Source organism: Panulirus ornatus, chromosome 57, assembly GCF_036320965.1.
Source record: "Panulirus ornatus isolate Po-2019 chromosome 57, ASM3632096v1, whole genome shotgun sequence".
Taxonomy (NCBI): Eukaryota; Metazoa; Arthropoda; class Malacostraca; order Decapoda; family Palinuridae; genus Panulirus; species Panulirus ornatus.
Genome location: NC_092280.1, coordinates 17,619,013 through 17,632,994, shown reverse-complemented (window position 1 = coordinate 17,632,994; position 13,982 = coordinate 17,619,013). Strand labels below are relative to the sequence as shown.

The 13,982-nt window shown below is 41.5% G+C and overlaps 1 protein-coding gene across 1 annotated transcript in view; it reads right to left on the bottom strand.

Annotated features, from left to right (window-relative positions):
- Positions 1-7,901: 7,901 nt before the first annotated feature.
- Positions 7,902-13,982, bottom strand: part of LOC139766199 (proline-rich protein PRCC) — a 6,836-nt gene continuing 755 nt past the window's right edge. Inside the window, exon 2 of the mRNA XM_071694483.1 lies at positions 7,902-9,361. Coding sequence (XP_071550584.1) covers positions 8,516-9,361 — 846 coding nt within the window. The 3' untranslated portion in view covers positions 7,902-8,515. The remainder of the gene's footprint in view (positions 9,362-13,982) is intronic.

Sequence of the window (13,982 nt, the reverse complement as noted above, 5' to 3'; positions counted from 1 at the left end):
GGGAGCCTTGAAGAATGTGTGGAAGTCGAGAACATTATCTCGGAAAGCAAAAATGGGTATGTTTGAAGGAATAGTGGTTCCAACAATGTTGTATGGTTGTGAGGCGTGGGCTATGGATAGAGTTGTGCGCAGGAGGGTGGATGTGCTGGAAATGAGATGTTTGAGGACAATGTGTGGTGTGAGGTGGTTTGATCAAGTAAGTAATGTAAGGGTAAGAGAGATGTGTGGAAATAAAAAGAGCGTGGTTGAGAGAGCAGAAGAGGGTGTTTTGAAATGGTTTGGGCACATGGAGTGAATGAGTGAGGAAAGATTGACCAAGAGGATATATGTGTCGGAGGTGGAGGGAACGAGGAGAAGTGGGAGACCAAATTGGAGGTGGAAAGATGGAGTGAAAAAGATTTTGTGTGATCGGGGCCTGAACATGCAGGAGGGTGAAAGGAGGGCAAGGAATAGAGTGAATTGGAACGATGTGGTATACCGGGGTTGACGTGCTGTCAGTGGATTGAATCAGGGCATGTGAAGCGTCTGGGGTAAACCATGGAAAGTTGTGTGGGGCTTGGATGTGGAAAGGGAGCTGTGGTTTCAGGCATTATTGCGTGGCAGCTAGAGACTGTAGTGTTGAAAGAATGGGGCCTTTGTTGTCTTTTCCTAGTGCTACCTCGCACACATGAGGGGAAGGGGGATGGTATTCTATGTGTGGCGAGGTGGCGATGGGAGTGAATGGGGGCAGACAGTGTGAATTGTGTGCCTTGGGTATATATGTATGTGTCTGTGTATGTATATATATGTGTACATTGAGATGTATAGGTATGTATATTTCCGTGTGTGGACGTGTATGTATATACATGTGTATGGGGGGGGGGGGGGGTTGGGCCATTCTTTCATCTGTTTCCTTGCGCTACCTCGCAAACGCGGGAGACAGCGACAAAGCAAAATAAAATATATATATATATTATATATATCTTTCTTTCTTTCAAACTGTTCGCCATTTCCTGCATTAGCGAGGTAGCGTTAAGAACAGAGGACTGGGCCTTTGAGGGAATACCCTCACCTGGCCCAATTCTCTGTTCCTTCTTTTGGGGAAAAAAAAAAAAAAACAAAAAAAAAACGAGAGGGGAGGATTTCCAGCCCCCCGCTCCTCCCCTTTTAGTCGCCTTTTACGACACGCAGGGAATACGTGGGAAGTATTCTTTGTCCCCTATCCCCTATATATATATTATATATATATATATATATATATATATATATATATATTGGGAGGTAAGTTTGAATGGAGAAAAACTGGAGGAAGTAAAGTGTTTTAGATATCTGGGAGTGGATCTGGCAGCGGATGGAACCATGGAAGCGGAAGTGGATCATAGGGTGGGGGAGGGGGCGAAAATCCTGGGAGCCTTGAAGAATGTGTGGAAGTCGAGAACATTATCTCGGAAAGCAAAAATGGGTATGTTTGAAGGAATAGTGGTTCAACAATGTTGTATGGTTGCGAGGCGTGGGCTATGGATAGAGTTGTGCGCAGGAGGATGGATGTGCTGGAAATGAGATGTTTGAGGACAATGTGTGGTGTGAGGTGGTTTGATCAAGTAAGTAATGTAAGGGTAAGAGAGATGTGTGGAAATAAAAAGAGTGTGGTTGAGAGAGCAGAAGAGGTGTTTTGAAATGGTTTGGGCCCATGGAGAGAATGAGTGGGGAAAAGATTGCCCAAGAGGATATATATGTCGGGGTGGAGGGAACGGGGGAGAAGTGGGAGACCAAATTGGAGGGGGGAAAAGAGGGGAGTGAAAAAAATTTTGTGTGATCGGGGCCTGAAAATGCGGAGGGTGAAAGGAGGGCAAGGGAAAAGAGTGAATTGGATTTTGATGTGGTATACCGGGGTTGACGTGCTGTCAGTGGATTGAATTTAGGGCATGTGAAGCGTCTGGGGTTTAAAACCCTGGAAAGTTGGGGTGGGGCTTGGATGTGGGAAAAGGGAAACTGTGGTTTCGGCATTATTCTGCAGCTAGAGGGCTGAGTGTGAAGAATGGGGCCTTTGTTGTCTTTTCCTTGGGCTACCTCGCACACATGAGGGGGAAGGGGGATGGTATTCTATGTGTGGCGAGGTGGCGATGGGAGTGAATGGGGGCAGACAGTGTGAATTGTGTGCATGGGTATATATGTATGTGTCTGTGTATGTATATATATGTGTACATTGAGATGTATAGGTATGTATATTTGCATGTGTGGACGTGTGTGTGTGTATACATTGTGTATGGGGGTGGGTTGGGCCATTTCTTTTGTCTGTTTCCTTGCGCAACCTCGCAAACGCGGGAGACAGCGACAAAGCAAAATAAAATATATATATATATATCTTTCTTTCTTTCAAACTGTTCGCCATTTCCTGCATTAGCGAGGTAGCGTTAAGAACAGAGGACTGGGCCTTTGAGGGAATACCCTCACCTGGCCCAATTCTCTGTTCCTTCTTTTGGGAAAAAAAAAAAAAAAAAAAAAAAAAAACGAGAGGGGAGGATTTCCAGCCCCCCACTCCCTCCCCTTTTAGTCGCCTTTTACGACACGCAGGGAATACGTGGGAAGTATTCTTTGTCCCCTATCCCCTATATATATATATATATATATATATATATATATATATATATATATATATATATATTGGGAGGTAAGTTTGAATGGAGAAAAACTGGAGGAAGTAAAGTGTTTTAGACATCTGGGAGTGGATCTGGCAGCGGATGGAACCATGGAAGCGGAAGTGGATCATAGGGTGGGGGAGGGGGCGAAAATCCTGGGAGCCTTGAAGAATGTGTGGAAGTCGAGAACATTATCTCGGAAAGCAAAAATGGGTATGTTTGAAGGAATAGTGGTTCCAACAATGTTGTATGGTTGCGAGGCGTGGGCTATGGATAGAGTTGTGCGCAGGAGGATGGATGTGTTGGAAATGAGATGTTTGAGGACAATGTGTGGTGTGAGGTGGTTTGATCGAGTAAGTACCGTAAGGGTAAGAGAGATGTGTGGAAATAAAAAGAGCGTGGTTGAGAGAGCAGAAGAGGGTGTTTTGAAATGGTTTGGGCACATGGAGAGAATGAGTGAGGAAAGATTGACCAAGAGGATATATGTGTCGGAGGTGGAGGGAACGAGGAGAAGTGGGAGACCAGATTGGAGGTGGAAAGATGGAGTGAAAAAGATTTTGTGTGATCGGGGCCCTGAACATGCAGGAGGGTGAAAGGAGGGCAAGGAATAGAGTGAATTGGATCAATGTGGTATACCAGGGTTGACGTGCTGTCAGTGGATTGAATCAGGGCATGTGAAGCGTCTGGGGTAAACCTTGGAAAGCTGTGTAGGTACGTATATTTGCGTGTGTGGACGTATGTATATACATGTGTATGGGGGTGGGTTGGGCCATTTCTTTCGTCTGTTTCCTTGCGCTACCTCGCAAACACGGGAGACAGCGACAAAGCAAAAAAAAAAAAATATATATATATATATATATATATATATATATATATATATATTTTATCCCTGGGGATAGGGGAGAAAGAATACTTCCCACACATTCCTCATGTGTCGTAGAAGGCGACTAAAGGGGACGGGAGCGGGGGTCCAGAAACCCTCCCCTCTTTGTACTTTAACTTTCTAAAAGGGGAAACAGAAGAAGGAGTCACGCAGGGAGTGCTCATCCTCCTCAAAGGCTCAGATTGGGGTGTCTAAATGTGTGTGGATGTAACCAAGATGAGAAAAAAGGAGAGACAGGTAGTATGTTTGAGGAAAGGAACCTGGATGTTTTGGCTCTGAGTGAAACGAAGCTCAAGGGTAAAGGGGAAGAGTGGTTTGGGAATGTCTTGGGAGTAGTCAGGGGTTAGTGAGAGGACAAGAGCAAGGGAAGGAGTAGCACTACTCCTGAAACAGGAGTTGTGGGAGTATGTGATAGTGTAAGAAAGTAAATTCTAGATCGACATGGGTAAAACTGAAAGTTGATGGAGAGAGATGGATGATTATTGGTGCATATGCACCTGGGCATGAGAAGAAAGATCATGGGAGGCAAGTGTTTTGGGAGCAGCTGAATGAGTGTGTTAGTGGTTTTGATGCACAAGACCGGGTTATAGTGATGGGTGATTTGAATGCAAAGGTGAGTAATGTGGCAGTTGAGGGAATAATTGATATACATGGGGTGTTCAGTGTTGTAAATGGAAATGGTGAAGAGCTTGTAGATTTATGTGCTGAAAAAGGACTGGTGATTGGGAATACCTGGTTCAAAAAGCGAGATATACATAAGTATACGTATGTAAGTACGAGAGATGGCCAGAGAGCGTTAATGGATTAAGTGTTAATTGATAGGTGCGCAAAAGAGAAACTTTTGGATGTTAATGTGCTGAGAGGTGCAACTGGAGGGATGTCTGATCATTATCTTGTGGAGGTGAAGGTGAAGATTTGTATGGGTTTTCAGAAAAGAGGAGAGAATGTTGGGGTGAAGAGAGTGGTGAGAGTAAGTGAGCTTGGGAAGGAGACTTGTGTGAGGAAGTACCAGGAGAGACTGAGTACAGAATGGGAAAAGGTGAGAACAAAGGAGGTAAGGGGAGTGGGGGAGGAATGGGATGTATTTACGGAAGCAGTGATGGCTTGCGCAAAAGATACTTGTGGCATGAGAAGCGTGGGAGGTGGGTTGATTAGAAAGGGTAGTGAGTGGTGGGATGAAGAAGTAAGATTATTAGTGAAAGAGAAGAGAGAGGTATTTGGACGATTTTTGCAAGGAAAAAATGCAAATGAGTGGGAGATGTATAAAAGAAAGAGGCAGGAGGTCAAGAGAAAGGTGCAAGAGGTGAAAAAGAGGGCGAATGAGAGTTGGGTTGAGAGAGTATCATTAAATTTTAGGGAGAATAAAAAGATGTTTTGGAAGGAGGTAAATAAAGTGCGTAAGACAAGGGAGCAAATGGGAACTTCAGTGAAGGGGGCTAAGAATGTATGTGAGAAATACTTAGAAAAGTTAATGGATTTGTATGTAGCATTTATGGATCTGGAGAAGGCATATGATAGAGTTGATAGAGATGCTCTGTGGAAGGTATTAAGAATATATGGTGTGGGAGGCAAGTTGTTAGAAGCAGTGAAAAGTTTTTATTGAGGATGTAAGGCATGTGTACGTGTAGGAAGAGAGGAAAGTGATTGGTTTTCAGTGAATGTAGGTTTGCAGCAGGGATGTGTGATGTCTCCATGGTTGTTTAATTTGTTTATGGATGGGGTTGTTAGGGAGGTAATTGCAAGAGTTTTGGAAAGAGGGGCAAGTATGCAGTCTGTTGTGGATGAGAGAGCTTGGGAAGTGAATCAGTTGTTGTTCGCTGACGATACAGCGCTGGTGGCTGATTCATGTAAGAAACTGCAGAAGCTGGTGACTGAGTTTGGTAAAGTGTGTGAAAGAAGAAAGTTAAGAGAAAATGTGAATAAGAGCAAGGTTATTAGGTACAGTAGAGTTGAGGGTCAAGTCAATTGGGAGGTAAGTTTGAATGGAGAAAAACTGGAGGAAGTAAAGTGTTTTAGATATCTGGGAGTGGATCTGGCAGTGGATGGAACCATGGAAGCGGAAGTGAATCATAAGGTGGGGGAGGGGGCGAAAATTCTGGGAGCGCTGAAGAATGTTTGGAAGTCGAGAACATTATCTCATAAAGCAAAAATGGGTATGTATGAAGGAATAGTGGTTCCAGCAATGTTGTATGGTTGCGAGGCGTGGGCTATGGATAGAGTTGTGCGCAGGAGGGTGGATGTGCTGGAAATAAGATGTTTGAGGACAATATGTGGTGTGAGGTGGTTTGATCGAGTAAGTAATGTAAGGGTAAGAGAGATGTGTGGAAATAAAAAGAGTGTGGTTGAGAGAGCAGAAGAGGGTGTTTTGAAATGGTTTGGTCACATGGAGCGAATGAGTGAGGAAATATTGACCAAGAGGATATATGTGTCAGAGGTGGAGGGAACGAGAAGTGGAAGACCAAATTGGAGGTGGAAAGATGGAGTGAAAAAGATTTTGAGTGATTGGAGCCTGAACATGCAGGAGGGTGAAAGGCGTGCAAGGAATAGAGTGAATTGGAACGATGTGGTATACCGGGGTCGACATGCTGTCAATGGATTGAACCAGGGCATGTGAAGCGTCTGGGGTAAACCATGGAAAGTTCTGTGGGGCCTGGATGTGGAAAGGGAGCTGTGGTTTCGGTGCATTATTACATGACAGCTAGAGACTGAGTGTGAGCGAATGTGTCCTTTGTTGTCTTTTCCTAGCGCTACCTCGCACACATGAGGGGGGAGGGGGTTGTTATTCCATGTGTGGCAAGGTGGCGATGGGAATGAATAAAGGCAGACAGTATGATTTATGTACATGTGTATATATGTATATGTCTGTGTGTGTATATGTGTACTTTTTTTTGAGATGTATAGGTATGTATATTTGCATGTGTGGACGTGTATGTATGTACATGTGTATGTGTGTGGGTTGGGCCATTCTTTCGTCTGTTTCCTTGTGTTGCCTCGCTAACGCGGGAGACAGCAACAAAGCAAAATAAATGAATAGATAAATATATATATGGGCCTGGATGTGGAAAGGGAGCTGTGGTTTCGGTGCATTATTACATGACATCTAGAGACTGAGTGTGAACGAATGGGGCCTTTGTTGTCTTTTCCTAGAGCTACCTTGCACACATGAGGGGGGAGGGGGTTGTTATTCCATGTGTGGCGAGGTGGTGATGGGAATAAATAAAGGCAGACAGTATGAATTAAGTACGTGTATATATGCATATGTCTGTGTGTGTATATATATGTATGCAATGAGATGTATAGGTATGTATATTTCCGTGTGTGGACGTGTATGTATATACATATGTATGTGGGTGGGTTGGGCCATTCTTTCGTCTGTTTCCTTGCACTACCTCGCTAACGCAGGAGACAGCGACAAAGCAAAATAAATAAATATATAAATATATATATGGGCCTGGATGTGGAAAGGGAGCTGTGGTTTCGGTGCATTATTACATGACAGCTAGAGACTGAGTGTGAACGAATGGGGCCTTTGTTGTTTTTTCCTAGTGCTACCTCGCATACATGAACGGGGGAGGGGGTTGTTCTTTCATGTATGGGGAGGTGGCGATGGGAATGAATAAGGGCAGACAGTATGAATTATGTACATGTGTATATATGTATATGTCTGTGTGTGTATATATATGTATACGTTGAGATGTATAGGTATGTATATTTGTGTGTGTGGACATGTGTATGGGGGGGGGGCATTCTTTCATCTGTTTCCTTGCGCTACCTCGCAAACGCGGGAGACAGCGACAAAGTATAATAAAAATAATATAAATGTTATCCCTGGGGATAGGGGAGAAAGAATACTTCCCACGTATTCCCTGCATGTCGTAGAAGGTGACTAAAAGGGGAGGGAGCGGGGGCTGGAAATCCTCCCCTCTCATTATTTTTTCTTTAATTTTCCAAAAGAAGGAACAGAGAAGGGGGCCAGGTGAGGATATTCCCTCAAAGGCCCAGTTCTCTGTTCTTAACGCTACCTCGCTAACGCGAGAAATGGCAAATAGTTTGAAAGAAATGAAAATATATATGTTCATAATTACTCATACATGCATATACATATACATATCAACATATGCAATAAAAAAATTACTGAGTCTTAAGAGGAAAAATCCTCAATCAGTTCTTCCACTATTTCTTATACTGGAAAGTCATAAGAAAAGAAGAAATGATCCCACCCATCCCCCAACCAAACACACACACATACAGTCTTGACCCTCTTTGTCACCTATTTCAGTATGCTAGGAGATACATGAAGGTAGTACTCCTTAACACCTTAAATTTCTTGCTCTCTTGCATATTGATGATGAAATGTATACAGCCTCACCACAATAAGGGAACAAACCATAGAAATTAAATTCTATAATTTAAGTCATATATTTCCTCTTAAAAAAAGCTTACAATTTTACTAGGAAAAATACTTAATGTATTGAGAGTTCTAGGGACATATCAAATTACTACATGACAACCATATACAATAAAACCATCATTATAACTATTATTTGAACAAGTTTTCATGTTAAAGATGGGAAATACTGTACTGTAACATTTATATTATGAGACCATCAAAAATATGCACTTTGAAAATATCAGTTTATTCTTTTTAAGAAGTCCATCAGAAGATGCTTACTTTTGCTTCATATTTACAAAAAGGAGAGAGTAGCATACAATTTCAAGGTGAAACATACAAGGAATGAGAAGCAATATTAATGTATACTCTTAATTATGGTACACATATACAGAAAAACAATGCCAACATTTACTTAAATTGATCATTCTGTACTTTAAATACGTATATTGAAATTATGGAAACAACTCAGATCTTTGAGAACTGGGGTACAAATTCTGAGTACATTTTTCTGCAAGAAACAATACAGAAGACTATATTACTGTATATATATATATAATCAAATAACCAAAGGCAAACTGTGTTTGACACATGTACTAATTTCAGTTTAAAGGAAACACATTTTTAAAATCCATACTTTGCTTGTGTTTGCATTTTTGTCATACGATTCTGAGCCCAGTTATTTTTAAGCTCAAGTTCCCGTTCTTTAGCTTGATGAGCAAGGTAAGTAATTTGGTGCTTTTGCTTCTGTTTCTGTGTTGGTAAACCTTCCCTCTTTTTGCTGAAGCCTTGAGTAGGCTTCTCCTCAGACAAAGCCTTTGTCATCCATTCATCACGTGTAAGCAAAGCATCATCAGCACTAACATCTATGATGTTGATGACTTCACCTTTCCCTCGTCGCTTACCAGCAAGTCTGAGCATTGCCTCTTCATCAATAGCACAGTGGCTTTCCAAAGAGATCTCACTGCTTTGTGGTGGCTGAAATACTTCCTGCATTTGTACAGCAGGATATTGCTGGGGATTATTTAGAGTGCTCTCAGAAAATGCAGCAGGTTCTTCAGGTACATTCTTGTGTTCTGTAACAATCTGTGTCACTGGAGGTATCCTACTAGTGGGCTCTACTTCTAATACATTGACAATTTTTTCAGAAAACTTATTTGTAGTACTAATATGAGATGGGGATTCTGACAGTGAAAAGAAATCTGGGGATTGTGCAGTGTCTTCGTCTTCATCAGAATAATTTTCATCAACATGAGTTATATCCTCTGTCACTGGTTTAGTCTTGGGAGGCTTCTGGGCTGGTACTGGCCTTTTAGTAAGGATGTGAGGTACAAGAGAACGTTTTGCTTCCTTAACATATACTTGTTTGGGTTCAGGAAGCAAAGAGATGAGACCTGTTCCGGTTGAAGATGGTTTCAGCTTCTTGCGCTCGTGCATCTGTTCCTCTTCATCCTCATCCTCATCTGCAAACTAAAGCACAATTTCATGAGCACTTTTTCATCTTTTGAGAAAAATGAAACCAGTCATGAACAAATTAATGTTACATTTGCAGTATGACACAAATTTACACTTCAGTGACCAATGTAAATGATAAACATTATTTTATTATTATTTATTGTAATTATTATTTACTATTATAATTATCATTATTTATTATTATCATCATTATTAGTATAATTACTTTACAACATCAGAACTGCCTTTATAAGGTCCCTGCAGCTTTGAGGCAGCACTCCATCTCGAAGCAAGAAAATGATGGATTTCTTTAAAGTAAGAAGGTCCTTGACAAGACTGAACTTCTCTCCAACCACTGGTGATGACACAGCCTTGCTAAAGGTGACTTCTCACTCGCACTTTGAATATTAACAGGTGGAGTCCAGCCCCATAAATGAGCAATATATGATTTATGAAGGGTTTTCACAAACAGCTTCTACAGGATCAAATTTATGCAACACTAAGAGAAAAGGGTGAGTAGGTGATGGTGGGTATATGGCAGGGGTGTGTAATGTCATCATGGCTGTATAATCTGTATTTGAAGGAGGTGATGATGAATGTGAATGCAAAATTTTTGGAGAAAGGGACAGGTCTGCAATCTGTCAAGGGTGGGAAGACCTGGGAGGTGAGTCAGTTACTTTCTACTAATGATATGGCATTGGTGGCAGATTCAAGTGAGAAGGAGCAATAGGTGGTTTCTGAGTTGAGATAGTGTGAAAGGAGAAAGTTGAGAGTAAGTATGAATAAAAGCCAAGTTATTAATTAAGTTCATCACCAGAGTTTGAATGGTCAAACTTGGAGGAAGTGAAGTGTTTTTGATAACTGGGAGTGGACATGGCAGTAAACAGAACCATGGGAGCTGAAATGAGTAGAGGGTGAAAAGTGTGGAAAGAGGTGACAATCTGGGAGGGTGTTTGAAAGTATAATAGTCCTGACAGTGAAAGGTATGTGTCATAGATCAGAAATATGAAAGAAGGTTGATGTGTTAGGAAAGAAATGTTTCAGGATAATGAGTTGCATCAGGAGGGACATTCATGTAACAAATGATAGGGTTACAGAAAAGTGCAAAAACAAGAAAAGTATGGTTGCGAAAGCTGAAAAGGGTGCACTGGAATGGTTTGGACATATGGAGTGAAAGAGTGAGGAGAGGTTGACAATGAGGATACAAATGCATTAAGAAAGAAATGTTTGAGGATAATGAGTGGTGTCAGGGGGGATGTTCATGTAACAAATGATAGGGTTACAGAAAAGTGCAAAAACAAGAAAAGTATGGTTGAAAAAGCTGAAAAGGGTGCACGGGAATGGTTTGGACATATGGAGTGAAAGAGTGAGGAGAGGTTGACAATGAGGGTACAACAAAAGTGGAGGGGACAAATAGAGGGGGGTGGGGAGACTGAAGTGGAGATGAAAGGATGGAGTAAATGAGGTTTTAAGTGACTGGGGCCTGAACATGTACAACGGTGAAAGAGTGAATTAGAGCAATGCGATATACAGGAAGTTAAGTGCTGTCAGTAGACTGAACCAGGGCCAAAGAAACAGCCAAGGGAAACTACAGAAAGGTGTGTGGGGCCTAGTTGTGGAAAGGAGAATGTTATTTCTTGGTGCTACCTCATTAATGTGTGAAGCAGTGAACAAGTTTCAGAAGTGGTAGAGGATGTGTGGATCAGGTGTTTGCTTTGAAAAATGTATGTGAGAAATACTTAGAAAAGCCAATGGATTTGTATGTAGCATCTATGGATCTGGAGAAGGCATATCATAGAGTTGATAGAGGTATTAACAATATATGGTGTGGGAGGTAAGTTGTTAGAAGCAGTGAAAAGTTTTTATCGAGGATGTAAGACATGTGTACGTGTAGAAAGAGGAAAGTGATTGGTCCTCAGTGAATGTTGGTTTGCAGCAGGGGTGTGTGATGTCTCCATTGTTGTTAAATTTGTTTATAGATGGGGTTGTTAGGGAGGTGTAGAAGTGGTAGAGGATGTGTGGATCAAGTGTTTGCTTTGAAAAATGTATGTGAGAAATACTTAGAAAAGCAAATGGATTTGTATGTAGCATTTATGGATCTGGAGAAGGCATATGATAGAGTTGATAGAGGTATTAAGAATATATGGTGTGGAGGTACGTTGTTAGAAGCAGTGAAAAGTTTTTATCGAGGATGTAAGGCATGAGTACGTGTAGAAAGAGAGGAAAGTGATTGGTTCTCAGTGAATTTTGGTTTGCAGCAGGGGTGTGTGATGTCTCCATGGTTGTTAAATTTGTTTATAGATGGGGTTGTTAGGGAGGTGAATGCAAGAGTTTTGGAAAGAGGGGCAAGTATGCGGTCTGCTGTGGATGAGAGAGCTTGGGAAGCGAGTCAGTTGTTGTTCGCTGATGATACAGTGCTGGTGGCTGATTCGGGTAAGAAACTGCAGAAGCTGGTGACTGAGTTTGGTAAAGTGTGTGTGAAAGAAGAAAGCTGAGAGTAAACATGAATAAGAGCAAGGTTATTAGGTACAGTAGGGTTGAGGGACAAGTCAATTGGGAGGTAAGTTTGAATGGAGAAAAACTGGAGGAAGTGAAGTGTTTTAGATATCTGAGAGTGGATTTGGCAGTGGATGGAACCATAGAAGCAGAAGTGAATCATAGGGTGGGGGAAGGGGCGAAAGTTCTGGGAGCGTTGAAAAATGTGTGGAAGTCGAGAACTTAATCTATGTTTGAAGGAATAGTGGTTCCAACAATGTTATATGGTTGCGAGGCGTGGGCTATAGATAGAGTTGTGCGGAGGAGGGTGGATATGCTGGAAATGAGATGTTTGAGGACAATATGTGGTATGAGGTGGTTTGATCGAGTAAGTAATGAAAGAGTAAGAGAGATGTGTGGAAATAAAAAGTGTGGTTGAGAGAGCAGAGGAGGGTGTTTTGAAATGGTTTGGTCACATGGAGAGAATGAGTGAAGAAAGATTGACAAAGAGGATATATGTGTCAGAGGTGGAGGGAACGAGGAGAAGTGGAAGACCAAATTGGAGGTGGAAAGATGGAGCGAAAAAGATTTTGAGTGATTGGGGCCTGAACATGCAGGAGGGTGAAAGGCGTGCAAGGAATAGAGTGAACTGAAACGATGCGGTATACCGGGATCGACGTGCTGTCAATGGATTGAACCAGGGCATGTGAAGTGTCTGGGGTAAACCATGGAAAGTTCTGTGGGGCCTGAATGTGGAAAGGGAGCTGTGGTTTCGGTGCATTATACATGACACCTAGAGACTGAGTGTGAACGAATGTGGCCCTTGTCTTTTCCTAGCCCTACCTCGCACACATGCGGGGGGAGGGGGTTGTCATTTCATGTGTGGTGGGGTGGCGACGGGAATGCATAAGGGCAGACAGTATGAATTATGTACATGTGTATATGTGTATGTCTGTGTGTGTGTATATATATGTATACATTGAGATGTATAGGTATGTATATGTGCGTATGTGGACATGTATGTATATACATGTGTATGTGGGTGGGTTGGGCCATTCTTTCGTCTGTTTCCTTGCGCTACCTCGTCAACGCGGGAGACAGCAACAAAGTATAATAATAAAGAAATAATATAAAACAGCATATATGTATATGTATATGTCTGTGTGTGTATACATATGTATACGTTGAGATGTATAGGTATGTATATTTGCATGTGTGGACGTATGTATATACATGTGTATGGGGGTGGGTTGGGCCATTTCTTTCATTTTCTTTTTTTTTTTTCCAAAAGAAGGAACAGAGGGGACCAGGTGAGGATATTCCAAAAAAGGCCCAGTCCTCTGTTCTTAACGCTACCTCGCTATCGCGGGAAATGGCGAATAGTATGAAAAAAAAATATATATATATATATACATATGTATGTGTGTGTGTGTGTGTTGCCAGACTTCCTTTGCTGGAGGTTACTCTGTGAATGAAAAGTCACCTTTGATGAGGCTGTATCACTAAAATTACAATCCTGGTAAAGATCATTTTACTCATAAGGAATTCATCTTTCCTTTAGAGAGGTCCAAAAGAAGGACCAGAGCTAGGAGCCACAAAAGGAATTTTCCTTGTAATGCTCAGTTCTCTCTTGACACTATCTTGCTCACGTGGGAAAGAGAAAGCATGTATGAAAATAAATGATGATAATCATTACGAGACCTCTCAAAAGGATCCTGCAGCCTTAGGATGCACTACTTACAGAAGCAAGGAAATGTGAACTCCTTTGGTATAAGAAGTTCTTTGAAGAGACTTTTTCCACTGATACAACCTCACTCATGACAACTTTTCACTCGTGATGTAACCTTGTGCAGGAGGAGTCTGCTAACACTTATGTGTATATATATATATATATATATATATATATATATATATATATATATATATATATAATGTATGTACAATGTGTGTGTACTTTGTCGCATCTGGGAAAAAGGTTGGGGGAGGTTTTCAAAGGTTTTGTGATTTATTTACAAGCGTTTTACCTAATTTTACATTAATTCGCCCTAAATTTTCCCTGATATACTGCTACTGTTGTATTTAATATCATTCAGACAACTAATGCTCAAATTCATGCCCTTCAACTTCTTTATACACCAGACCATGCACTGCACAACATTAT